General features: G+C 31.6%; 3 protein-coding genes across 6 annotated transcripts in view; all 3 read right to left on the bottom strand.

Annotated features, from left to right (window-relative positions):
* The window catches only part of LOC115879845 (dosage compensation regulator), a 52,426-nt gene extending 43,112 nt beyond the window's left edge, over positions 1 to 9,314 (bottom strand). The window contains exons 1-3 of the mRNA XM_030896840.1: positions 9,070 to 9,314; positions 8,811 to 9,011; positions 8,456 to 8,753 (exon numbers count right to left, since the gene is read on the bottom strand). Coding sequence (XP_030752700.1) covers positions 8,456 to 8,753; positions 8,811 to 9,011; positions 9,070 to 9,148 — 578 coding nt within the window. The 5' untranslated portion in view covers positions 9,149 to 9,314. The remainder of the gene's footprint in view (positions 1 to 8,455; positions 8,754 to 8,810; positions 9,012 to 9,069) is intronic.
* A 677-nt stretch (positions 9,315 to 9,991) lies between these two features.
* On the bottom strand, positions 9,992 to 11,738 carry LOC115879890 (cell growth-regulating nucleolar protein). The gene is made up of 3 exons (XM_030896916.1): positions 11,467 to 11,738; positions 11,180 to 11,411; positions 9,992 to 10,604 (listed from the first exon to the last, which is right to left on the bottom strand). Exons 1-3 carry the CDS (start codon positions 11,589 to 11,591, stop codon positions 10,053 to 10,055), a joined length of 909 nt encoding a protein of 302 aa, XP_030752776.1. The 5' UTR covers positions 11,592 to 11,738; the 3' UTR covers positions 9,992 to 10,052.
* Positions 11,739 to 12,661: 923 nt separating this feature from the next.
* On the bottom strand, positions 12,662 to 26,650 carry LOC115879862. Of its 4 annotated transcripts, none has more exons than XM_030896882.1 (10): positions 26,360 to 26,650; positions 26,031 to 26,252; positions 25,925 to 25,978; positions 25,579 to 25,813; positions 25,383 to 25,518; positions 25,143 to 25,313; positions 21,862 to 22,236; positions 21,719 to 21,804; positions 17,473 to 17,656; positions 12,662 to 13,419 (listed from the first exon to the last, which is right to left on the bottom strand). In XM_030896882.1, the coding sequence occupies exons 1-10, from the start codon at positions 26,426 to 26,428 to the stop codon at positions 13,320 to 13,322; spliced, it is 1,632 nt and encodes a 543-aa protein (XP_030752742.1). In that variant the 5' UTR covers positions 26,429 to 26,650; the 3' UTR covers positions 12,662 to 13,319. The 4 variants fall into 4 exon arrangements, with proteins under 4 accessions (XP_030752742.1, XP_030752740.1, XP_030752743.1 ...); XM_030896880.1 differs by having other exon boundaries at positions 12,663 to 13,419; positions 25,865 to 25,978; XM_030896883.1 differs by having other exon boundaries at positions 12,663 to 13,419; positions 26,040 to 26,252.
* Between the last annotated feature and the right edge of the window lie 128 nt (positions 26,651 to 26,778).

The following is a 26,778-nucleotide window of genomic DNA, read 5'->3' as shown; positions in this document are numbered from 1 at the left end:
CCTACTAATCAGGATTTTCCTATGTGAAATTTTCTTGTATATGGAATGCCTGTATTTGGGGCATATAACAAAGAAGTGGGGAAAGGTAAAAGTGATCCTCATACCCAAGGGGAGTAACCAAGACACTCTTTAACTAGAGACTTTAGACCTATAAGAAATTCTTAAACATTTTCCGATGCACGTCGTCAACTTTGAGTGACAAGCGATGGCGACAGCGCTGCCAGATTGTGATGGATTTATGAAACGAATCTTAATTTAAAAGTGACAAACAATATATTTAGTATATATTTTTTTAAAGATTTTTACGTTTAATATTTAAGTTAATAATTAATATTTTGGTGGCTCCTTACTTTTTGATTGTTGTTGTCAACTGAGTTTACAATTCTTCTCAATTGCGTGTTTGCTACCCTCTTTGCAAGAGAACGTTTATTTTTAGGTGACTCTATTGGCTCATTACTTTTAACAGCTTGTGAAACTGCACTCACAGTAGAAATATTTAAATTTAACGCAGCAGCTACTCGCTACAAATTGAAATAAGTAGAAATAACTTGAAAGTGGTATAATGTGCTTACCAATCAATCTTACTTCTCTGACTGCATTCAAGGGTAATAAAGGACCTTTATTGTCACGTTCGCGCTCAAAATATTTTATCAGGGAAGCTACAAGCGCTTTGCTTAGACTGTTTAAAGACTTCGGCATATTTTCAATCCACAATTTCAAAAAATGCAGTAAAAAATCTCGAAAACTTAGTTCTTAAAAGACCTGTTTGTGCTTAGAAGAACCTTTAACAATTTAAGAAAAAAAAAACTACGAAAAACGGCAAAAAACGAGAATTACTCCCAAAAATTCAACAACACGATATTATACAAAATAATGACCGACACTAGGATAATTATTGTCAAATAATACACGACAACATTGCTGAACATGGCGCAATGTGACCAACAAGGCGATAATAAAAATCGGTTTAAACTAATTTTTGCAGCTTTAATCTAAATAAAATATCTGTTACAATCATTTGCTCTATAATTAATTGCTCTATATATTAATTTGCTTGGTATTTTAAATTAGTCAAAAAATTTAAACATTTTTGCTAAGATTTCATTAACTCAGGTTTACAGGCTTTAGTGTCAATTTCGATGTGATTGATGACGTGCAACGGAAAATGTTTTAAAATTTCATCGTTTTTATTGAAAACACTGGAGAGGCTGATAGATCTTATACATTAAGAAGACTACAATGTGTAGTTTGTTATTGTGTAGACTACACATATTGAGAAGCAATGTGTAGCGCAACACGCATACCTTAAATGTAAATCAGTCGAAAGTGCTCTGCATTAGGTCGTGGGTACAATTGAAAAATTGCTCAGGGATAAGAAATACACATTAGTGGCTCTTTTAGATATAAAGAGTGCTTTCAATAATGTAAGAACAGAGGCGATCAAAAAAGCCATGGTGGAACTAACAAAATATATAAAACTGATAGACCAATAGGAGATATTATGATATATTCTGACAGCTTGGGCGTTTTAATCACCATGCAATCAGTGAGATCGAACATTTGATAGACTCCCGAGAAGCACTGGCAGAATCGTGGGTGAGTCAAGGATCTGTGTAGGGTGCCAGCTCACAGCAATGTAGTGGGCAACCAGAAAGCAGCCTACAGACTCGCCAAAGAGAGGACCAGATGACCCACCACTTATCACCATCGACACACTGCAGGAAACTATAGGAATTACCATCAAGACCAAGCAGCAAGAGACGTAGCAACACCCTGAGGACTGCGCTACAGCTCGGAAAACTGTGGGCAGTGGTAGATATTAAAAAGACAAAACAACTACTAGTGCACAAAAAGAACCTAGTACGCATAATTGTAGTGTCGTCACTGGGAACTGCCCCATGGAGATAAACCTCGTGAGATGGAAGACTTCTAACGACTAATGCAGAGACTGCGGAGAGAAAGACGAAACCACAGAACACCTGCTGTGCCAGTATCTGTCACTGGAAAACAGACGCTTTAAAACTTTAGGGCACGGTGTTTTAGACAGACTAGAGGAAGCAGCAGAAGCTACATCAACGATATCGGGAACTTTGCAAAGAGCTGGAGAAGTGTTTTAACGCAAAGAAAGAACAAGAGGAAAGTTTGGTATACTATTGTATACCAATTGTATATCGTAAAAAAATGCTTTTGCCAAATATGCTAATAGACCACCCTTGTTCCATTTGAAAATATTGAGATATTATGATTAAAAATACGATTTGGGTATCTTTTAACTGGCCAGGGCAAGATGTAAAAAACATTAGACTATCAAATCTATTTTTTCAAGGCTCCTTGATTAAAAATTAGTGTTTTGCCATGGCACTCTAGATTGAAATTTAAAATACGATTTTTTAAGCCAAAATGTCAAAAGTTGACATATAATATGTCATTCTATTCAAAGTGTCATTTTTTTGGAATAAAGTGAAAATATACCAAGGGTGCCATTTGAAAATCAAAAGTTGTAGTAATTTCCGATGAAACAGGAAGTGACCAAAAACAATTGAATATGTCATATACAAACATACCAAATCTCGTTTTTTATCTGAAAAAAAAGTTATAGGGGCGAGCCACTTACTTAGCCAGGGTGTCTCAGATTTTAATCGGGAAAATTTAATAGACGATAGAAGTTGCAAAAATAAAACAAAAAGTTCATATCAACTTGTAAGATTTAAAGCTTCTTTTTCGAGATACAGGGTGTTAAAGTTACTTAAAAAAGAAAAAAAAATAAGATATTTGAAAAACTATTAAATCGATTTTGATATAACTTGACCCGTTTATAATACTTACTATGGGACTTAATTTGATGTAATTAGATTTAAGTTTAATGGCCAGGAGCGGCGGTGGGGCATCACTGTTAAATTATTTTAAAGGAAAAAAATAGGCACGCCACTGCTTTTTTAGAAGTTTAATATTATTTTTGGATTTAGTAATAAAAAATATAATTTTTTGCCTCCTGACTTTTTTGTCTATCTTGCTTACTTCTTGCGAAAAAAATTAAATTCATTTAGTCATTCCACCCTGGACAATAAATTATCAACTTTGTGGGCCGCATATTTTCCCAGAAAGATCAAATGCAGTCCATTTTTATCAGTTCCTGGAAACCGATTTGGCCAATTTACTTGAGGATGTGCCCTTAGAAACAAGATTTAATCACTGGATCCAACTTGATGAAGCACCTTCCCATTATAGATTGATTGTTAGACAATGGTTAAACGTAAATTATCCCGAGCGCTGGATTATGGTCATTTAGGGCCAGTCGCTTGGCCACCTAGGTCCCCAGACCTTACCCCTCTGGATTTTTATTTGTGGGGGATAATAAAAGCAAAGGTGTATGAAACAGCAGTTAACACTAGGGAAAAGCTAATTTTTAGAATCCAAAACGCAATCAATGATGTCAAAGAAAATCCGGTCCAGATTTCAAGCGCAGTTCATTCCGTAGTTCGTCGTTGTAGAAAATGCGTTGATGTTAGTGGTTATCAATTCGAACAATTATTGTAATGTTGTAACTAAGAATTATTATTTAATTTATTGTCCATGGTGGAGTGAATAAATTAATTTATTTTTTTTCGCAAAAAGTAAGCAAGATAGACAAAAAAGTCAAGAGACAAAAAAATAATATTTTTAATTACTAAATCCAAAAATAATATTAAACTTCTAAAAAAGCAGTGGCGTGCCCATTTTTACCTTTAAAATAATTTAAGAGTGATGACCCACCGCCGCCGCCGCCCCTGGCCATTAAACTTAAATTTAATTAATTACATCAAATTAAGTCCCATAGTAAGTATTATAAACGGGTCAAGTTATATCAAAATCGATTAAATAGTTTTTCAAATATCTTAATTTTTTTTTCTTTTTTAATTAACTTTAACGCCATCTATCTCGAAAAAAAGCTTTAAACATTACAAGTTGATATGAACTTTTTGTTTTGTTTTTGAAAGTTCTATCGTCTATTAAATTTTCCCGATTAAAATCTGAGACACCCTGTACACTGTACAGAATGAATAAAACAACTTATTCTTGTAAAGCTATTGAAAAATTAAATAAATTGAATATTTTACAACTTGATTTAAAAAAAAACGTTACAAAAATGTCAGTCCTACAGATTTAATTTTTGAAGCAATATAAAGAACCATTAAGTAGTCTAGTCATGTTTAGTACACATTTTATGACAGCCTCCCTTATATTTAAATGATAGAAAATGAAAGAAAGCTCTCTTATTGTATCTACCATTCAAACGTTAGTTTAAAAACTGTAAACTAGTAATTGTAAAAGTATTTATTTGCGATTAATTGTTAAATAAGATAATAATTATATTTCTTAAATGTTAATAAAAATGCCTAAAATATAATACTTACGTTGTATATTAACAGCAGAAGGCCTGGCTGCAGGTTCTGAATAAAAGAAAACTAAAAAAACCAAGAACGATTTAGGACTTGCAGGTTTTCATTTCAAAGGAGAATAATTGTTTAGCTAAACATTTATATATAATGTTTAGTCTAAATTATTCTCCACTTATAGAAGAAACACAATAAGTAATTAGTTCATTACTACAGAATTATATCAAAAAATTTGACCAAGCTTAATAATATAATGCTGTAGCAATTCATCCAGATATTAATGTAATTAAAATCTTTCTGTATTGAGAAAGTTTTTAATTGCATACTTATTATACTATATAAAAAACTGCTCTTGGTTAATTTAGTAAACAGAAACTACAGCCAGACTCACTTCTCCGAATTAATATTTCTGTTTATATTCATAATACTCATTCTAAGAATTATTGTTCTCTTGCATATAAAATGTGTGATATATGCCACTACAATCTATATGCTCTTTAATATAAAATATCCAAATACATATTATATAAAAAAATACAAATACATATAGGGTGAACATGCCAGTAGTCGGACATACACCAGTGGTCGGACAAAACGTATTTATTGGGAAATAACTTAAAAATATGGCTTAGTATCGCTTCAATTACATAATTAAACACCCAATTCTGCCAATTCTTCCGCTTTGTTCTATAACATTTTCTTTGCCTAAATTGTCACCCTAAAACCGTTAAAAATTCGAGAAAGTGACATGTTTGTGCTTCCTAATTTTTGCCTGTTAAAGATGGAGGTGAGATAGTTTGTAAGGTACAACTTAACAAGTATAGCTAGAGACGTAAGAAATATAAAATAAGAGACGCCCCTCGATGCGCAGTGGACAGCCCACAAATTTGCTTAAATCAGATTGTTCGTAGCGTAACTGCATCTCTCTTCCGCCTAATGCGTTCTCTCTCTCTATCGTGTGCGCGACCGGTGCTATCCCCAAGTCTCTTCCTATATTTGTCAAACTGTACATTAAAAATTTTGTATCTAATTTATGAAGTACTTATAACTTTACGTGTATGTAGGATACTCTAAACTTCTATTTCAAATAACAAAAAAGGATACTTTTTAATATTTTAATGTTAAATTTATGTATCCAATACATTCGTATACAGGCTGTCCCAGGTTGAGCGTGCATTAGAAGTTTCTAGAGAACCACAATATCTAGATCGGAGATTTTTTGCACATCATTGTTTTACAACGAGATCTATTAGATTAAAAACATTTTCAATATGGCGGCACTTCCGGAAATACCGGAAGTTTACAGCGACTTTCTTATTTTAAATGGGTGCCCCCATTTTTTATTATGTACTTAAATTCTCTGTAAAATTCTATGAATATTGATGTTAAACACTCTATATCTAACATTAACCGTTTCTGAGAAAAAAAAATATTTAAAATTTTTGGACGAAAAAAACTACCTGTCAAGAAAATTTGTATAGCCTAAAAGTCAAATTTAGTGATTACCACAGCCACTGTGACATAAAGAGAAGACATGTGGCTATATATTTCAAAAATTAACTTGTTCAAATGTCATATAATAATGGCGGTAGCTGTCATGGAATTGAGTGATTAAAAAATTATCATAAATCATTTTTTTTCAAATGGAAACCAAGTTTTTTTATTCCACTAATGAAACGGTTTTTCAATTTGTTACTTTTTAACAATACATGTTCCTATACCGAAAATAAATCGTTTTTAAGTTATTTAAGAATGAGTTAGAAAACGTAATTTTTCTTGATTTTATGTAGCTTCCTTTGACATTAAGTATCAAACGGTCAGACAATTTATTTCCATCTGTCAGAAAACGAATTATTTGAATTTCCATAGTACAAATACTGCCTACCTTAAGAGTTTAAAAAGTGTATTTATAAAAATATATCTCGTATTTTCGCTCTTTAGTGATATCTAATAACTGATATTATATTAATATTCCGTATGACCGAAAAAAACAGCGCAAAGTTGGCTCGAAAATGATGCCGCTTTTTGAACAAAGCGTCAAAATATGACATGGCCAGATCTAGTGTTTTACATCACTTGACGTTTAAAGTCATAGGCTACTGGTTAAAATCAAGAAAAATATACGCTTTAAAACTAAATCTTAAATAACTCAAAAACGATTTATTTTAGGTATAGGAACATGTACAGTTAAAAAGTAACGAATTGATTAGCCTTTTCACTAGTGAAATAAAAAAAATGGGTTTTCATTTGAAAAAAATGATTTATGATAATTTTTTAATCGCTCAATTCTATGACAGCTGCGGCCATTATTATATAACATTCGAACAATTTAATATTTGAAAAAGATAGCCCCATGTTTCCTCTTTATGGCACAGTGGCTGTGGTAATCACTAAATTTGCCGTTTAGGCTAGACAAATATTTTTGACAGGCAGATTTTTTCGTCCAAAAATTTTAAATAATTTTTTCCTCAAAAACGGTTAATGTTAGATATAGAGTATTTAATAACAAAATTCATAAAATTTTACAGAGAACTTAAGTACATAATAAAAAATGGAGGCACCCCAAATACGTTTAAAATAATGTATACGGAGGATACCGCTTAAATGCCTGTCCTGATATTGAAGGATGGCTATAGAATTTCAATGCATTTCCTACATAAGTCTATCCTTGTGTTGTAGGAGGTTTGACTAAACAAGAATGAACCTATGTCTTGAAACCATTCGACTCGATTTTCTGTCCTCCTTCAATACTGGGACGTAAATCCTCTCATTGCTCTTATGGGGAGGCCGTCGTATATTTTATTTAAACGTATTTGAGGCACCCATTTAAAATAAGAAAGTTGCTGTCAACTTCCGGTATTTCCGGAAGTGCCGCCATATTGAAAATATTTTTAATCGATACATCTCGTTGATCGACTATGATGTGCAAAAAATCTCTGAGCTAGATGTTGTAGTTCTATAGAAACTTCTAATGCACGCTCAGCCTGGGACACACTGTATAATTTTGTTCCAAGTCCAGTAGTCGGACGGGTGTCCAAGTTTTCATCAATACAAAAATATATAATATAAAGATACATTAGAAAAAACAGTCAAAACTGTCCGAGAAGAGGGAACACCACATAAAATGTGAAGTCAGTACAGGATTCCAAGTCAACAGTACAGGACTGTATTAAAGACAAATAAGCGACGTTTGCAAACGAATAGAACCAGAATTTGTTTTAACCAGAGAAATTGAAAAAAAAAGTTACCTGGATTGAAAACTTAGCCGTTTGTGGATTTCCAATAAAAAAAACAGGTGTTACTTAATACAGTTAAAAAAATTGTATTTAGAAAAAGAAAAATTGAAAACGCTTTTTACTAATGAAAGCATGGTTTTATGAAGCGCGTTGGTATCTATATTAAAGATTATTAAGATATACTGGTATATATATTAAAGATAATTGATTCATATAGATAACATGCAACAAAAAACGGTATATAATGTTCAAGATTAAATTTGTTTTAAAATTATACATAATATGTATAATATATTATATTAAATAAGGGACTGTGCAGAATCAGCCAATCACAAAGTGTCCGCTTTCTGGTAACTACCCGGCCAGACACTGGCAAGTGTTGTCCAACTACTGACAAAACAGCATTTTTATTGCTTAAAAAAATAATTAAAATCATTGGTAAGTATACAAAAAAAACTGTTATATTTAACGTGAAGCCCAATAACCACACTATCTACTTCATAAAATTTAATTTCTATGCCATCAATAAAGAAAATTTAATCAACAATTTTAACTTAACTTTTTCTAAACTGTCGGACCACTGGGTATTTGCTAATATTAAAAAAAAAATAAAAATTCTATTAATTAGATATACCTAAATTATTTTTTTTTGCTTTGGCAATTAATTATAAATATTAGGTATTTGTTAAGTGTTTATTGTAGTTTAGAAAATTAAAAAAATCTTTGCATATTTCCTATAAGTTACTCAAAAACATTTACGATACTGAAAACAAATACATATATTTAATAAAATAAAATTATGTTTTTATCAACACGATTTTAGCTAATTTTTTTATAACAAACCTTGAGTGATCAGGTCCAACTTGAGTGTATTTATAATCTGTATTGATCTTGTTTGACTGCATAAATTGATGTAATTTTGATTTAGCATTTTCTACTGTCCAGTTACCATGAATTGCCGCGTTAACATCCAAATCTTCAGCTTCTTCCATACGTTTTTGATCTTGCGCTCGGTCCATGTAATGCCATTTACCTTCATCAGCACCTCGTGGCCGATACGCTTCTCCATAATTGGATGGACCCATTCCTTGTCCAAAGACTTGATGCTGTGGTTTATTAACATCACTTATTTGTGGCTCAGCTAGAACATAATAAAACTTATATTACTTGTCAACAAACTACTAGATATTAGCCTTACCTTGGCCTGTTAAAACAGGAGCTGCGTCTAAATCAAATGGAATATCGGTACGAGCAATTAAACCCTGTCTAAGAAGGTAATTAACAAAATCTCTGGATGCATTGCTCTGGGCATCCTTTTTATTAGTAGAGTTACCCGCCCCAACATAACTGTGACCATTAACTCTAACTTCACATAGAAACCTTTGCCTATGTTTCGGCCCTAAACGAATTTATTGAGTAATTACAAATTATTAATTACGTATGTGAAATAAATTTACCTGTGGGTCGAACTTCAAAAACCGGCTCTAGCTTACTCTTTTGACAAAATTGATGAAGGAACGACTTTGCGTCCCCCATTTTATTGTTTTATATAACTTGATAGTGTCAGTAGGAAAAGTTTAGAGTGAATTAGTAATTTACCTTTTACCGGCAGATTAGAAAATAAAATTATGTGAAAATCTACACGAAAAGTAAAATGGCTTCCACGAAGCGTCCACTTCCACTATGGAGTCTAAAAGGAAATAAGTTTTAAGCCCTCCATAACTTCCACCTTCCACGATCCACAAAGCCGATCAAATGTCAAATGGATCAAAGCCAACAGCCAATCGCAGCACATATTTAAATGTCAGAAGAGGATAGCCACAGAATACAAAAGTTATTCAGTGTCTCCAACCTTATAATGAGTTATATTAGTGATGTGTCGGAAAATCGAACTTTTTCAATAGAACTACCCAGGTAGGATATGTTGGATAAAATACACGTACAAACGCAAAATCTAATTTTTATATAATTCTTTACATATTTTTTATATTATTTTTTCGTAAAATAAAATAAATAGTATACAAAAATGGAATATTTTTTGATTTTACGGCATTTTTAAAGAACTCACAGATTACTCAAATGATCTATTTAAAAAAAATTAAGAAAATTTCTTTTTGTGCCAACCAGAATAAATATGATACTCTATGAATCTTTGCTATGAAAATATGTATTTTATTTCAAATATTTTATATAATCTGTCCAACAAGAGGATCCGTGGCAATGACAGTTATGTCTGTTATTTTAAATCAGAAATAAATTGCATTTTCTGCAATTTTTTGGATATCGTCTATCGAAATCTTCCCTTTCCGCCCTCGCTTGAGAAACCATAGCGAAAATATTTACACTTTTTGAGTTTATAGACACAAGGAAATACCAAAATCAAGATACAATCAAGCAACATATATATATATTTCTATACATTTGTATTTACAATTAAAACTTAAATAATGAGTGATATTCTGTCATCTTCGATCTTTATATTAGTAATTTTACTTAATTTTTTATTAAACTTCTTAACAATTTTCTCCTGACATTCGATCTCACCTACAGAATTAACATAAGCTTTCAATACTTTCTTTTGCAATTTTTTCAAAGAAATATCTTTTTTAAGATTTAATATTTCTAAAATTTCTTGTTTCATGTTAAAATTTTTACAAGTAATATCTTGTATGTTAACATTAACAGCATTAATTTCTTCTACATTATGTATATTCTCTTCATCTTTTCTCTTTTTCTTCTTTTTTTGCAAGTGTTCTTGATTGTCCTTTAAGGAATTTTTTTCAATATCTGGTGTTTTTCTTTTTTTCGTAACATTTGAATTTTCTCTATTGTCTACTTTAGATTGTATTTCATCATTTGGTTTATTTCCATTTTTATCAGCTATTTTTTGCTTATCAAGTGTATTTTTTTCTTTATATTTTTCAATTAAACTCCATACTTCCTCTATGTCATTGATATTAACTCTTCCTCCTGATGAACTTTTAATAAAATTCTAAAGATACAAAATATATTAATAAATATGCTAAAAATTGGGGGACAGAGATAAAAAAATGGTGTTTACAGAAAAATATTATAGTAAAATTAAGCAAAACAAATAGGTAAAAATATAAATTTTTGTATTAATAACGTAATGAATTTAATTTATTAATAGATCAATAAATAATTAAATTCAAATCATTAAGTAAGTTTAAAAAAACTGGCCACTTTGGATATTATATATGTGATTAAAAATACCGTATGATCGAAAAAAAAAACGGCGTCCAGTTGGCTTAGAAATGACGATCGATGACATTTTCCATATAATTTTACATATAAAATGACAGCGATCTTCTTTTCATAGCCATTGCTGACGCCGTTTTTATTCGATCATACGGTATATGAAAAACACATTACAGCATGAAATTTTTCAGAACTATATTATATAATAAGATATATTGGTAAAAAATAATATATAATCCCAATCTGGTCTTTGTACTAATATTACATTAAAAAATAAATCATTTGATAACACAGAAAAATTATTAATAGAAAAATATACACATATTACAGTTATATACCGATACATACCATAAATTTTACTTTTTTTCTAGGAACATTACTGTAACTCGATATGGTATTTAACAGGTTTTTTAACGATGGTCGAAGATTTTTTTCAGATTCAGAAATTGATTTAATCATTTCTAGCCAACTCTCTTGTTTAACTTCACCTTTTTTTACAATACCATTTTGATAAGCACCTTTTGCTGCATACCTCTCGTCTTCCGTTATACATTTTGTATGGGCAACATACTCTTCATCGCTAAATAAAAATAATTAAAAATATCTAATAATGTCTACTAGATACACCGCCTTACAGAAAATCTTTAAAACAATCTACACAAGTAATAGATTTATAATTTTTACATTGGAACTGGTAATGCTTAGCTACACTGGGTTTGTGTAATGTTTCTCCACAATGGTTACAAGTAAAAACAACCATTCTATTCAAATATAGTACCAATTAATTGTTAAAGCTGTTAGCAGTAATAAATAATACATATACCACTCAAAACAATAATTATTTTCCCACGTGTTTACTTCTAAATTTTAAATATAATAGACCATAGATAATAGACATACAAAAACATTCTTTGACAAGGAAACTAAGAAAAAAAAGTTGACGTTGACAGTTTCATGCAGCTGACATGATTCTATGGCATGATTTTGATATGTATATGTTGATTCCTAAATCCGCCGCCAAACCAGATCATAAGCATTGATCATATAAGTATATTGATATATGATCTAGAATATAGACACATACGCGGCAACACTGTTTTAACGTTGTTTGTCGGATGTAGACGTCAACGTCAACAAATGTTTATTTTTATATTTTTGAGGTTATGTTAAAATTTGTTTTTATTATTTTAATTACCACGAATATTCTAAACTTATTTTTCAATATCCGGTAAGAATAGGAATAACAGTTTTGTAATATTGATTTAAATTTGTATAAGCATAAAAAATGTGACTATTAGTACAACACTAAAAATAAGTTAGTAAAACAACACTAAAGTACCTACCTAGTTTAAAAGAAGCTAGATATTGTGGTGAATTGATTTTTTTTATTTCTACAAATCTGCTAGATAGAGTATTCAATATCAGTTTAAAATGTATCAGATAAAGTGCCGTAAATGTCGGACTTTGGTAACTCAAGATAAGCTCAAGGAAAAAAGAATATTAAATGGTCATGGTATACCACTAGGGCAAGATAACAATTCTTGTATTATAAATGAGAATATTGTATATTTAAATGAAGACTTTTTACCAGACTGGATAAAGTTGAAAATTGAAGAAGTCAATTGGACAAAAAGTAGATTAAATTGTCCCCATTGTGATAGTAGAATAGGAGCATTTGACTTTATTTCTGGAACTCAATGTGTATGCAATAAAAATGTATTGCCTCCTGTCCATATTATTAAAAGTAAAGTAGATATTGTCAAAATTGTGAATGAAAATATAGACTAATATTTAAAAAAAGTTTATTGTAAAAAATACAAAGAATAAAAATGTATATAAAAATCAATATATACTTAAAGACCTACCACCTGATAACTGAGTAAATTATATCACCAGTTAAGATATTTATAATTAAATATTTGTAAATATAAATAACATATTGAGCAGTATATTATTTGGTATTATTAATTATAAATGAATTTTGCATTGGAGAAAAGTATTATATACATTTTCTTCAATTTAAGGTACATATTTAAATTCTAAAAGACGTGATATAGATTAAGATAAAATTAAAAAGACTAGACTATAAAGATATTACAAAAAAATAATAATCACTTATTGATTAAGTTTTGATTTAATGCTTTACAAAGAATAAAAAAAGATAAATCAAAAGATTATTTGATATGTTTTTTTTTAATATCAAAGTTAATTAAAAATAATTGTTAGTGGTCAAAAATAACATAAAGCTTAAATAGATGAACTATACACTTAAAATTAAAGAAATAAATGCAACATTAATGTTAGATAAGTACTTAAGAACACAATACACATAATATGAAATATACTGTCATGCTATAATATCTTTTTTAACATAATAAAAAAACTTACTAAATCATTAATTATCAATTTAGCAATAATAAATAAAAGCTTTTTGTCATGATTATAAAATTTACTAATGTTTTAGCTACCAAAATAATTTTCAAGATTTTTATTGTTGCTTACAACCACCTTCTTTAGATTTCTTTTTCTTTTTTTCTAATGAAGCTGTTCTTCTTTGCCCTTGTATAGGCATATATGGAGGAGCAGGACTGTAATATAAAAATATTCTTCAGTTATATTTCAAAATTTTGATGCTATACACACATACCCGCACTTAGTGCTGTACTTTATTTTAAATCTGTTACTTTTTATTACAAAAAACGTAAAATTCATCGACAAAAAAAACAGATATAAGACATAGCGGTCAAAGTTTTTAAATTATTGTACGCTAAACGCATAGATGCTTCAATTACATACCGGGTTATGCATGGCTCAGGAATCATATAGGAAATCCCATGTAAATTTTAAGAGTGGCGTTTATTGGCTCCCCTATTGACTTTAGAAGAAAATTTTAATGGAACTTTTTAAAGTATTAGATTTGGAGATGGAGAACTACCCTCTATAAAACCGTCCCAGATACTGGCTTTTGTCAAAGCCCTGGGACTGTATGATGAGTTATGATTCAAGAAAGGGGGACACAATGGATCTGTAAGGTCGAAGTGATTAACCCCCCTCCCACTCATTCTAAATTCTAAAAAAAAAGTATTAGATTAGACATATATTTATAAAGTAACTATATCGACTCCAAACTGCATTCTGTGAAGCCGAGCCGGTGAAATCTATACTAATATATAAAATCCTTAAGTGACTGACATACTGATTAATCACGATCTTGCTCAAACCACTCAACGTAAAAAGCTCAATTTTGGCATACAGGTTGATTCTAGGGTGTAGAGGTTCGATAAGAAGGGATTTTTCGAAATTCCAGTTCCAAGAGGGTGAAACCACCCCTCAAATATTACAATATTTTTTATTTAAAAAACGGTCAAGTTTCGGAAAAAACGCTTAAACACGGATATTTTATTTTGTTTTTTTACATATTTTAAAATTTTTTAAAAATATATACAGGGTGTTTCGAAAAAATCTGGTCATTGAGTAATGTCGTGATGTTGTGTTCTGCTTAAACTGCTTGACGTTTAAAGCTGATTTTTGGCAAATGGATTGACTGTGGGGTGTAGAGGTTCGATAAGGAGGGGTTTCTCAAATCTCAAATTCCAAGAGGGTGGAAACGCTCCTCAAATATTACAATATTTGCAGATAAAAAAATCGTGGGTGTTTGGGAAGGCTTGAAAGGAAACATGTTTTTGCGACGTTTCGCGACTTTATTGTCGCTTCTTCAGGCACTATAGGAGAAGCAGTTTTTTAAAAAATGTGGATTAATATATGTTTTGGGTAAGTGGTCAGTTAATCTTATTTTGATATTTTTTAAAAAACTGCTTCTCCTATAGTGCCTATTAGGGACCATTTTTAAAATAGCCGAAATTTGTTTTTTTTTCGAAATATCCAGTAAGCCATGAACATTTTCAAAAATCTGAAAGGCGCATATTTATGACCCGACAAAAATGCAATTCTTTCCCCATTTAACTCTCTTATTATGACTCTCCATCTCCAGTTGTTTCCGAGATACCTATTATAGAGAACATCGTAGAAAACTCACCCTGTATTATTCTCCTTCTAATAAAATACAAATCTCAATTTGGTGTGGACATAAAACTACTACGCATTTTTGGAATCAAAATAAATTCATTGGACACAATTTACCTCTACAAAAGTGCTTCGTTTGTTCGTTAGATACAAAAAATTACACATTTTTAAAGATATTTTAAGAACCATTATTCCGATTTGAATGAGATTTGGGGTGTCTAAGTGCTTTAATATTTGACATTCACAAAAATCAATGAAAAACTACAGGTAGGGAGAAAACTACCCCAACCCTACATAAATTTTAGTATAAATATTTTCCAACCCCACCAACGACCGATTTTTTTTCCGTAAAATGGTCCTAATGTTACTACATTTTTTGTAAAAAACGCCATTTAAATCATCTAAAAAATATTTTTTGTCTCATCAAGCTATGTAGATCGAATAACAAGTTGTCGAAAATATGAAATTTTATGTTAGTATTACAAATAATGATATTTGACAAGCTTCATAACAGGCTAATAAATTTTAAATTAATTAATGTTCGGGTTTACCTTCGATTGATGCTCTCTAACGGACAAACGAAACACTTTTGTATGGTAAATTGTATGCAATTAACTTCTATTGATTTAAGAAATACGTAGATAGTTGCTCTATGTCCACGAAATATTGGAACTCCCTGTATTTTTTGTAGGTCTGCTTTGGAAAAAATGTATCCAAATTTATTTCTCAAAAACTATGCAACTTTTAATGGGCATTAAACGGCCTACACGATTTTTCTAAGATTAAAAGTCAGTGGCGCACATATCTTTTTTAGAAAACTATTCCAGTGATAACCCATATGCACGTTCCTGGTTTGGTTGGTTGGTATATCATTGTTGGTGTATAGAATCAGTCGACACTTTTTTAGCTTTATAATATATTGCACTTATATTAACTTATATCCTGAAAATTTCATTCAAATCGCTAAAAGCACTTGGGAGAAAATTATAATAGATACAAAAGATAGCAGAATCGGACCTATGTTGATATGAAAAATAAATCTTATTTTTATGTGAGGAATCTCCCTACGAGAGATGGCACATGTTTTTTGAAACACCCTGTATAATGAATACATAACATAATTCGTCTGCCAAGACTGAAATAAAAAACCGCATTCTAGAGCAAGAGATACAAAAATAATAAATAGAGAGGCATACCGAAAAATTGCGCTTTAATTATAAGAATATATGCTAGAAAGGAACAGAAATTGAAGCTAAATTTTTGAGATGGAGCTATACAAAATGCACAAGTCGGTCGCGGTCCTTTTTGTTCAACAGCTTTGAACTACGCAAGCGTGAAAAGTGCTTCGCGATTAGTTGATTTAATTTATACTAACCAATAGAAGTAGCTTTCAGAGTTTCTATCTACTACATAAATCAAGTTAGCGTCTTACTGTTCGCGCCTTTAATTATAGATTTAAATTTAATCTCTGAAATATTTATAACAAAAACAAGAAACGGCCAAGATATATATATATATATATATATATATATATATATATATATATATATATATATATATATATATATATATATATATATATATATATATTTCAAGAATATCTAAAATAATAGGTTGAAACAATGCCATTACGAGAAAAAAAAATATAATAAAGAATAGTGCGCGGTCAGGTGCAGCCGTGGCAGCGTTCAGCGATGAAGTAGACGAATCAGATCGTTTTATTTGGCGCGTGCGCACGAAAATCCTGTTGAACCAAAAGGATAGACTTATGCAAGATTGATATTTCTATTTCTTTTCTTTGGCTTCACTTTCCACTCATTGTGTAAATGCGGTACTAGCAATATATTCTCATAATATGCAGGGTTTCCCACAATTAGTGCGACAAACTGAAGGGAGTTGTAGAGGGCATCAAAACAAGTCATTTGACTTAGGAACCCATGTCCGGTATTATTAAAATGAGCGGAAGGAACTTGACTGGACGTGCACTAAGGGTACCAACACGGACTGCACGCCGGGGATGCCAGGGTTCGTACATCCATGAACAGGCGTGTGCATTTGTGTCTTCAACAGAATGGACGGCACTTTGAGCAGTTTTTGTAAATGTTTTGAATAAATAATGCAACTTGAAATTTACTTTTCACTCCACCTCCTGCCGAAACGGCACATTTCCGGACATGGGTTCCTATAATCAAATGACTTGTTTTGATGCCCTCTACGACCCCTTTCAGTTTGTCGCACTAATTGTGGGACACCCTGTATTTGGTATATAGTATTCGAGGGGTGTCTCACTGTTGGAATTACACGTACATTTTCTTGGCAGTCGTTGGTATCAGTCCACGGCAGTTGACTGATAAAATGGCAGACATAGGCAGTCTTCTTCGCAGCCATTGCCAGTAAAATTATATTTTGGTACTACATGTACATTTTTCAACCAAATGAGACACCACTCGGTCGCATTATACGAATGTTCTGCGTTTTTATCGATATATTAAAAACATGGATATCTTTTTATTCAAAGAATAATTCTTCAGGTTTACTGTCAACATATAACAACATTCTGTTTCTTTCCGTCTTTCTTGATAAACGTGTTTTAAATGTTTTAAAAATAGTGGTATTACCTTTCATCATCTTGTTCACTTATGTCAGGAGGCGGTAGTATACCTGGGCTACTGCTGGAAGTGCTTGTAGTGACCGTACTTGAAGTTGTGTCGTAGCTAGATGGCGGTCTATACCCTCCACCTCTTCTCGAGTAGGTCGGATCTATAGCCATAGCTATGTTTGAGTGCAGAGGTGATGTATTTCCTAAAAAAGGTATGGTGTAATATGACGGTCACCTCGACAACCGTTGGACGAAACTAAAGAAATCTTTTTGAATATTCTAGTTTATTCACGCAGAGAGCATAAGTATGAATGGATATGAGTTTCTCAGTTTTTTAACAGCTGACGTTCCCGATCCTGGGTGTCAGGTAGGGTTTCCAATTTTCGGGATCGGGATCCCTTTTTGAAATCCTGGGATTAGAATCAAAAAGAAACTGAGAAAAGTTTTATTAAAATAGAGAAAACAAAGTAACATTTATATTTGGTTATTGATTAAAAAAAATAAATTCTTGTTGAAAAAAAAATATTGTATCAATTCTCTAGACTAGTGATGGGCATTACGATTTTTTTTACTGAATCGAATCAGACGATTGAATTTCTCATACTGAATCGACTCCTACGATTCGCTCATTTCAAAGAACCGCGTGCACAATTTACCTTTCATAAAAACAAGAATCGTAACTGGCACTACCGGCGATAATTTGGTCGGATAATTATTTAAGGGACCAGAAAAAGAAATATACAGTTCTTTCATTTGTTTTTCAACATTTTATGGCACTGGCGTAATTGGCTTAATTATTTTACCAATAATATTAAATTATCAATCCAATTCATATATAGTCTGTGAAACGAATAACTTTGAATTTGACAGTTCCCGCGGGCTTTTCTAGTGTTAATTTTATTAGGTTAGCAACTTGCGGCGATGCTGACGCAATGCCGTCTCTAATAGAACAGCCTCGGAGCGAGATTTATGACGTCACGCTTGTTAGATACTACGGATTAATAAATATGTTGTAGAATACATGGAAAACATAATTATTCCTCGTATTTTTGGTTGCATTGATTATGGCTGAAATCGTACTCCATAGTCAATGTAGATAGTTTTAGTGTTAAGAATAATAATTTTAAAAAATATGTGGTCGTTTTTTGACAAGTTTATATTAATTTATTAATTGCAGTAAACATTATGTGGTGTTAGGTTAGGTTGTGAATATTTTATATGTAATCTTTGGATTTATATTCGACACTATTTTTTTCATATGACACAACACTGATAAAGGCTATAATGTTAGCCGAAACATTTTTTTAAACCAAAAAAAATAATGAAAAACCAAATGAAAACTTAATCAGCGTTTTCCCGAACCTAAATCCCAAAAAAATCAAAAATTTTAGAATAATTTTACATATAAAATGACAGCGATCTTTATTTCATAGCCATCGCTGACGCCTTTTTTTATGATATTGTATTATTTGCAAATATAATTTTTCGAACATTGATACTTGCAAAATATACATATGAATTTTGTGAATGCAAATAATAATACATCACTATTAGTAGATATCGAGGTAGATAGTGAATGTTTTTTGTTAAATTAGATCGATTTTCAAACCCCAAAATTTATAATATATTTTACATTTTACCCATTATCTTATGTACCTATTCATTATAATATATTGTAAAACATTTGCTGCATTTGTATTATTCATAGTTTATTTGTCAAAGTATTTATTGCTATAAATAGGTATATATATTGTATTTATTAAGTATATATTACGTATATTTCATGTAAACTATATCATTTTTAAAATACAAACCAAAAATACGAGGAATAATTATGTTTTCCATGTATTCTACAACATATTTATTAATCCGTAGTATCTAACTAGCGTGACGTCATAAATTTCGCTCCGAGGCTGTTCTATTAGAGACGGCATTGGTCTGATAATTAGAAATGTCAAAAGCTGATGTCATTTTACTTTTGACAATTATTACATTTTGTGTTGATTTTTGCAAGAAAAGGAAGAACTGTCACTTGTTTTATTATTTTCCTTTTCTTTTTCACGAAAGTAAAAAGAGTTATCTATCTGATTCGTTCAGGCACTCAATTTAAAGAATATTAGTAACTTTTTTGATAGAGGTATTTTATATTTGCCATGTTGGTAAAAAATAACGGTCAAAATTCAAAGTTATTCATTTTATAGACTATATACTATTTATTAAAGACTTCTTAATACCAATTTAATATTTTTAGCATATTTTAATTCCGATTTAATAATCATATAATAAATAGTTTATAATACCGTATGATCGAAAAAAAATGGCGCCAAGTTGGCTTGGAAATGATGATATTCCCCACATAATTTTAAAATGACAGCAATCTTCATTTCATAACCATCGCTGGCGATGTTTTTTTTTTATCATATTGAACAGAGGCCAACAATATTTATTTGGAGGTGCATAAAAACACGATTTCGTTTTTTAGTCCGATATTTAATGGTTTATAGTTGGTAAATATCATTTTAACAAAAATATTAACGTGAAAATTAAATGCATTACAGATACTCCCGTACTAAGTACAGTATAAATAAATTTTTTTCTTGTAAATAACTTTCTTATCGTTTGCATTTTATGCCCATGATGTTTGTTTAGAGCGTTTGTTCAAGTCTAAATATTGGTGCCAGTCTCTCTCTTTGCGTATGTCACCGCCGCGCGCCGCGCCGGCGCCGTAGAAACGAACGATCGCATTGTGCTCCGATTCAATTCGTACGACTTTTTGTTACAGCTTATCGTTCAAATTTTATGGATCCATGCTGGCCACGATTCATTTGAACGAACCGTATTGTAAGCAATGAATCAATTCTCACGACGCGACGCGACCCTTTGAACGAACGAGCCGTAGACACGAACGATCGCATTGTGATTCGATTCAATTCTCATGACTCTTTTTTACAACTCGTTCGTTAAAATTTTATGGATCCGTGCTGGTTACGATTCGATTGAACGAACCGTATTCTAAGCAGTGAATCGAATCTCACGATTCATTTTTAATACCCGTTCAAATGACCGACTCGTTCAATCTTTGCCCACCTCTACTCTAGATGGTCTTCCATCTTAATTCAGTTCAAGACTGACACTGACAGGTAAAACGTTATATGTATACGGGACTTATTTTGTAAGATGTCAATCAGAACTGATCAATGCTTGACACTAAATTATTCTGTGATATTTAAGTAGTATTGTAATTATTATAGGAAATTAGTTAAGAGTTGTTATTGAATGATGAGTATAAGGATCCATTAAATACATAACAATAATTATGTAATGTAACTCTACTATTACACACACCAGAAAAGTCTAGGGATATTACAATTTTATCCAGGCATCGTCAGTAATTTTATTATTTGCATTTCTGATATAATAAAATTAAAATAAACAAATAGTTTACAGGACGTATTGGAAATAAAAATGCGAAATTTACCGAATTTTTCAAATTTACCTTGATTTTATTGAACTCAGAAAAATACACACATTTTTTTTTATTCTAAACTGTGAATTAAAAAAAAAAGATAAAACCGTTTTTACTTAATAAAGGGTATGGCCTCCTCTACTGTTCATTACAGCCCTACATTGTCTCTCCATGCTCCTGATCAGGATGTCGATCTCTTCTTGAGGTACAGCCTGCCACGCTGCATGCACGGCCCGAACCAGATCCCTACGAGTTTCACGAGGCATACCCATTCTCAAAATTCTTCTTTGGACCGCGTCCCATACGTGCTCGATGGGGTTGAGGTCAGGAGATTGTGCCGGCCAGGGTAAGATGTTTAATTGATGAGCATTGATAAACTCACCACCCTGGCTGTATGAGGCCGTGCATTGTCATGCATGAGAATGAAGTTTCTCCCAAAATCATTGGCATATGGTAACACGACAGGCTCAAGAATTAAATCACGATATGTGATTCCTGTTAGAAACCTTTCAAGAAAAACGAGATCGGTTTTTCGGCCTAACTGGACTCCTCCCTAGACCATAACTGTTCCACCTTGATAAGGGTGCAATTCCTGAACATGATCCAACCGAATAAGATTTCCCGGTTCTCATAATAATAATAATATAATTACCGAATAAGATTTACCGGCGCCAGCGATGGCTATGAAATGAAAATCGCTTTCATTTTATATGTAAATCATCGTTCGTTATTTCTAAGCCAACTGGACGCCGTTTTTTCGATCATACCGGTATTTCATTTTAAATAATTAAAACCTTACCTGAAGGACTTCCACTACTTGTATTTAGAGTGTCGCAAGATTCCGGATCAGGATATCTCGGTTTATTGGCACGATTTAATGGAGATCTAAAATATAAAACAGCTATAACGATAAATTCAGTACGCCCAATATCGAATAAATACCTTAATTCCAAATGTGTAGGTCTATTTCCTCCTCCAATATTTTTCTCTGGTGTATTATTAAGACTCCCTCCTCCGTTAAATTGTTTCTTGGGACTGTAATTTTGTCCATTAGCTATTTGATTTCGCTCTAGTAACACATCAGCGGGAAGACTATAGCTTATATCCTCTTCGTCTGGATTAGGTACAGTGTAGATATCTGGGACAGCGGATATATTTTTCGGCACTTTGGACGTAGGCTGCGTAACTAAATCTGCAGGAAATGCATATGAATCGTCCGGCATAATTTGTCCAGAAGCTTGTAAATGGGCGCCATCTGGTATTTGTCCGGACTCTTGCTGCTGTTTTTTTGCAAGAGCTTTTTGTTTAGCTCTTTCCCTAGAACCAAATAAATTTATCTTAGACGCCTTCCTATTTCAGATTTTGGCTAGACTATTGCAGACAATACCATGCAATGTAGCGTATTTTATCATAATTACTTTTGGAGTGTTTTTAATAAATATTATTATATATAATTTTCAAAAAATACTTCTAAATAAAAATAAAGAATTAGGATTTTTTTGTGAAACCCTTAAATGTATAGAAAATTTAGTTTAAAAATTGTCATATTTCAAAAACTATGAGGTATAAGCTTGGTGCATTGCAGTTAATTTCAAAAAATTCCGACCGCAGCGCTGTATACGACAGAAATCAGAAGTTTTCACTATGTATTTCACGCCGTCCCGGTTACAGTTCATGTTAATCTCATTAAAATAATATTGAAATTGTGGCTTTGTCATAATATTTGAATATTTTAGTTTTTTGCTAGTGAAGTTATTGAAACTATAAAACACTCAGCTACGAAGTTTGTGTAACGTAACGCTGTTTCGGGTAGTAAAAATTAAGTGAAAAAGAACTCGAAGTATTAATAAAATTGCCGAAAAATGTTAACGTGTAAAGAAGGGCGTAATTACATGGTTGTTGGGTGCAATAACATTCAATAACTCAACTTTCCGTATATAGGATAAATTACAATTTGCAATATTAATGAGTGAAACTCAGTTCGGCTTCAGAAAGGGACTGGGCACCAGAGAGGCTCTGTTTTCAATACAAGTCCTAACCCAACGAGCACGCGACGCCAATGTAGATGTCTTTGCTTGCTTCACAGACTTAGAAAAGGCCTTTGATAGAATCCAGCATGACAAACTCATCTCAATTTTACAGGAATCAGGAATAGACGATAGAGAATACAGAGATAATAGCAAAACTTTATCGTCAACAAAAGGCCGTGGTTCGAATCGAGAACGAAACTTCACAAGAGTTTAGTGTAAGGAGGGGAGTGCGACAGGGCTGTATATTGTCGCCTCTGCTATTCAATATGTACTCGGAACATCTATTTAGAGAGGCACTGGATGGCACAGAGGATGGGCTGGTAATAAACGGAGAAATAATAAACAATTTGAGATATGCAGATGATACCGTTCTGTTGGCAGATACCGCTGAAGGTTTCCAATGAAGAACTGCAAGAAGACTCAAACGTTGATCATTAGCAAGAACTACATCAATAACTTTCAGTTCACTGCTAACAATCATGCGGAACGAGAAATACCGCCTACTCCAACTCATGCTGCAGGGGAAAATAGAAGATCAGCTGGACGGAGACGAATATCGTGGCTGCGAAATCTACGAACATGGACCGGAATGACGTCAACAGCTTTGTTCAGAATGGCAGTGAACAAAGTAATATGGACCAATGTGATAGCCAACATCCAAAGAGGATAGGCACTTTAAGAAGAAGAATATTAATGGTATACTTTAATCAAGTAGTGCTTAAATTTTTTATGAACATCTTCTAAAATTATAGTTATATACCTTAAAAAAAATCGTTATAACTGAAATATCTTCAGTTATGTTTTCGCTAGCAAAATCAAGGCATAAAACTATGCTAGCTGAACCATAGTTGAACTCATCTAAAAAGTTTTATTAGCTTCAATAATAAATTATGATACAAGTTAGGCTGTATTCCGTTGCAAAACCAGGCGAACCAGACCGGTAAACTACGGTAAAGAGCGGTTCCTGAAAAACATCGGTTTGATACGGAACGGTTTGGTAAAATACTGGAAACGCCAAATGTTGACGTTTTCTAAATTTCAATACCTCTGTTATAAAATTTATCTTTTATACATTTTTAATGTACCTATTCTCTGCTTTTACGTTTGCTTCTTCTTTTCAATGGAGTTTAATATTGAAAAGTACTTTTTTAATAAACTATTAAACTCGTTAGACAGCTCAAGTGAAGATTTGCTTAAAATCTAATCAATATTTATATTTTTACAGCTTACAAAACATTCACGATTACTTGTTGTCTTGTTTTTCATGTTTTCTTTAAAAGTTCCTGACTTTAAGAAATAATGGCTGCATGATAAGTTTAAATGGTCCTAAAAAGTAATTTTATTTAGTTAATGAAATTTATTTACCTTTACTACCTACCACCATTGCTTTTGGATGTAAATACAAAATATTATTACAAATTTTAGAAATTAAATGAGAATTTCACTCGAACTTCCAATATTTGCTTGATTTCTGTCACATAAATGACATTGATTGACAAACAAAACCAGAAAAACCAGTCTTCCCGCGCTGGTTACTTTGGTGACAGTTATAACCGAATTTTTCAGGAACCGTGTTCCCTAATAAGAAAACTTTCAGGAAACCGATAGAAACGGAACATAAAATCATAACCAAGGTAAGCAACGGAATACACCCTTAGCCCTTCTGAAGATATCAAAATATTTACTTTTTTATTTTTAGAATTTTCACAAATTATACTTCCCAACACTTTTAGAATAATTATATAATAAATTTTTCGTATGCTCGCTATTTAAATCCGTGTATTTGCATATACTGGTTGTTTACGCTATTTTCCGATGGTGGCAGCACCGGCGGAGAATGCACCGAGCCTATACCAATTCTTTTGCTGGACAGACTATACCCGCAAAAGGACTAATTATCTTTTATAGCACTCTAACAAATTGAGTAAGGAACAAATACAAATAATCCATATGATCAATATTAAAAAATTATGCCTTGTTTTTCATATTAATTAAAATTAAAACATACTATTTTCTTTATTTAAAGTAGTTTTTAAATAGATTTCTGTTTGGAAATTGTGTTATTCCTGTTTTCTTTCAACTTATGTATATTTCAGTATGTTTAATTAAATTGAATAGAAAAAATGCCATGCAATCATAAAAATGAGCATATAAAATAAAATATTATTAATTAAAATTTAAAAAAAATCATACCTAGCACGTTTTGCTTTAGCCCTTTCCCTCTCTTGTAATAACTTGGCCAGTTCTTTATCTTGTGCTTCAATAGCTAACATTCTATCTCTGTTAAGTAATGTATCTTCCACATTTCCCTCTTCTTCTTGTAACTTTCTTGCCAATTCAGCATCTTTCTTCTCTTGAATTTGTCTGTAGGAAATGACAAAAATATATAAAATTCAATAAATCTTGTAAAATTACATCCTCAAAATATTATACCTCAAAGTTAATTCATCGAAAGGTATTCCTAAATCATCTGGTACATCAGTTACAACATCTATACGATTTAGCTGATCATTTGACATTTTCGTACTGTTGTATGGTTCAACATACATTTCAGCACTGTCTGTAACACCTAAAACAAATAATAAATTAAGTTATAAAAGGACCAGAATGTAATGTAATATATATTAACCAGTTTCATCCTGTACAACAATCCCTTGATGACTATCCAAGTTTCTTATTGAGCTAATATTACCATTTTCATTGGGCAGGGGCATGGCTAGTCCTTGTCTTTTAGAGTAATGTTGTGGTGATGGTTCATAATTTATTGGAGGTGGATACAGAGGTATATCTCTTTTAGGATACAACACTGGTTTATGAGGCGAATAATGCAAATATGAAGGGGGTACTTGTTGGTGCTTTTCCACCTAAAATAAGGATGTAATTGATAAATCAAAATTAGAATTAATAGCAGTTACCTTTAGCCTTTCATTTTCTAATAATTGTCTAGCAATATCTTGATCTTTCAATTCAATTACCTTCTTTCTAACTTTATCCTCTTTTTCCAACCTTTCTGCCAATTCTTTAGCAACCTTAAATAATAAAAATAAACATTATTATCTTTGTAATGTTTATGCTAATCACATTGCTAACTTGTTTATCAATTTCCTCTTGTTCTTGTAACATTCTTTGATAAATAGCAGCAGCTTGTTCTGCCATTTCTTGTTCCCTTAACTGTTCATTCCTAGCTTTTGGAAAATCTTCCCTAACTAAAGCATTTCTTAGTCTATTTCCAGACAAATGATCTGTAAATTCTTCATTTTGTAAACGATAAGCTAATGCAGAATCTTCCCTAAGCATCCATTCCTATAAAAGTTATAGTAACACTTGAAGTACACATATGCAAGATTAGTCATGTTACAAAGATTTAAATTCTTTAAACAAAGAAATATTTTAAATCAATCTGTACATACCTGACAGACTTCATTGACTCTTCCAGTTTTAGGCAATGATTCTTCCTGAGAGAATCTGGAATTGGACATATTTATCAGAATTGAAAACTAAAGTGTTCCTAGATGAATGAAATGCATATATTTAGCGAAATGTGAAACCAAACCAAATCTAATTTGCATCGGGCTAAATGAAAAGAAAGTCACTTCGCGTGAAAAATCACATTTCCTTTCTTTTAACAGAAATTCTTAATTAAAAAGAATAAAAAAATGTTAACTATTGCTCCAGAGAGAGAAAAGTCAAAAATAAACAAAATTAACTTTTGACATTTCAAGGACAATTTTGTCATTTTCCTCTTTTTTAAAGTTCGGCAAATTGTCAAGTGGAAATCATGGCAGTTCTTGAAACTTTTATATATGATATACTTGGAGCAGAGATATAG

The sequence above is a fragment of the Sitophilus oryzae genome, unplaced genomic scaffold (genome assembly GCF_002938485.1).
Source record: "Sitophilus oryzae breed Bouriz unplaced genomic scaffold, Soryzae_2.0 scaffold_158_pilon_pilon, whole genome shotgun sequence".
NCBI classification, from domain to species: Eukaryota; Metazoa; Arthropoda; class Insecta; order Coleoptera; family Curculionidae; genus Sitophilus; species Sitophilus oryzae.
This window is presented reverse-complemented; position numbering and strand designations above follow the sequence as displayed.

Bases quoted from the DNA above. Each gene is read 5' to 3' on its own strand.
- LOC115879890 (XM_030896916.1), bottom strand. From the start codon at position 11,591: ATGGTTGTTTTTACTTGTAACCATTGTGGAGAAACATTACACAAACCC. The intron at 11,412-11,466 runs GTAAGGCGGTGT...ATTTTTATTTAG, and splicing joins GATTGTTTTAAAGATTTTCT to CGATGAAGAGTATGTTGCCC. The intron at 10,605-11,179 runs GTATGTATCGGT...TTGTATCTTTAG, and splicing joins GAAAAAAAGTAAAATTTATG to AATTTTATTAAAAGTTCATC.
- LOC115879862 (XM_030896880.1), bottom strand. From the start codon at position 26,428: ATGTCCAATTCCAGATTCTCTCAGGAAGAATCATTGCCTAAAACTGGA. The intron at 25,979-26,030 runs GTGATTAGCATA...TTATTATTTAAG, and splicing joins TTGATAAACAAGTTAGCAAT to GTTGCTAAAGAATTGGCAGA. The intron at 17,657-21,718 runs GTAAGGTTTTAA...TACCTTTTTTAG, and splicing joins AAGTAGTGGAAGTCCTTCAG to GAAATACATCACCTCTGCAC.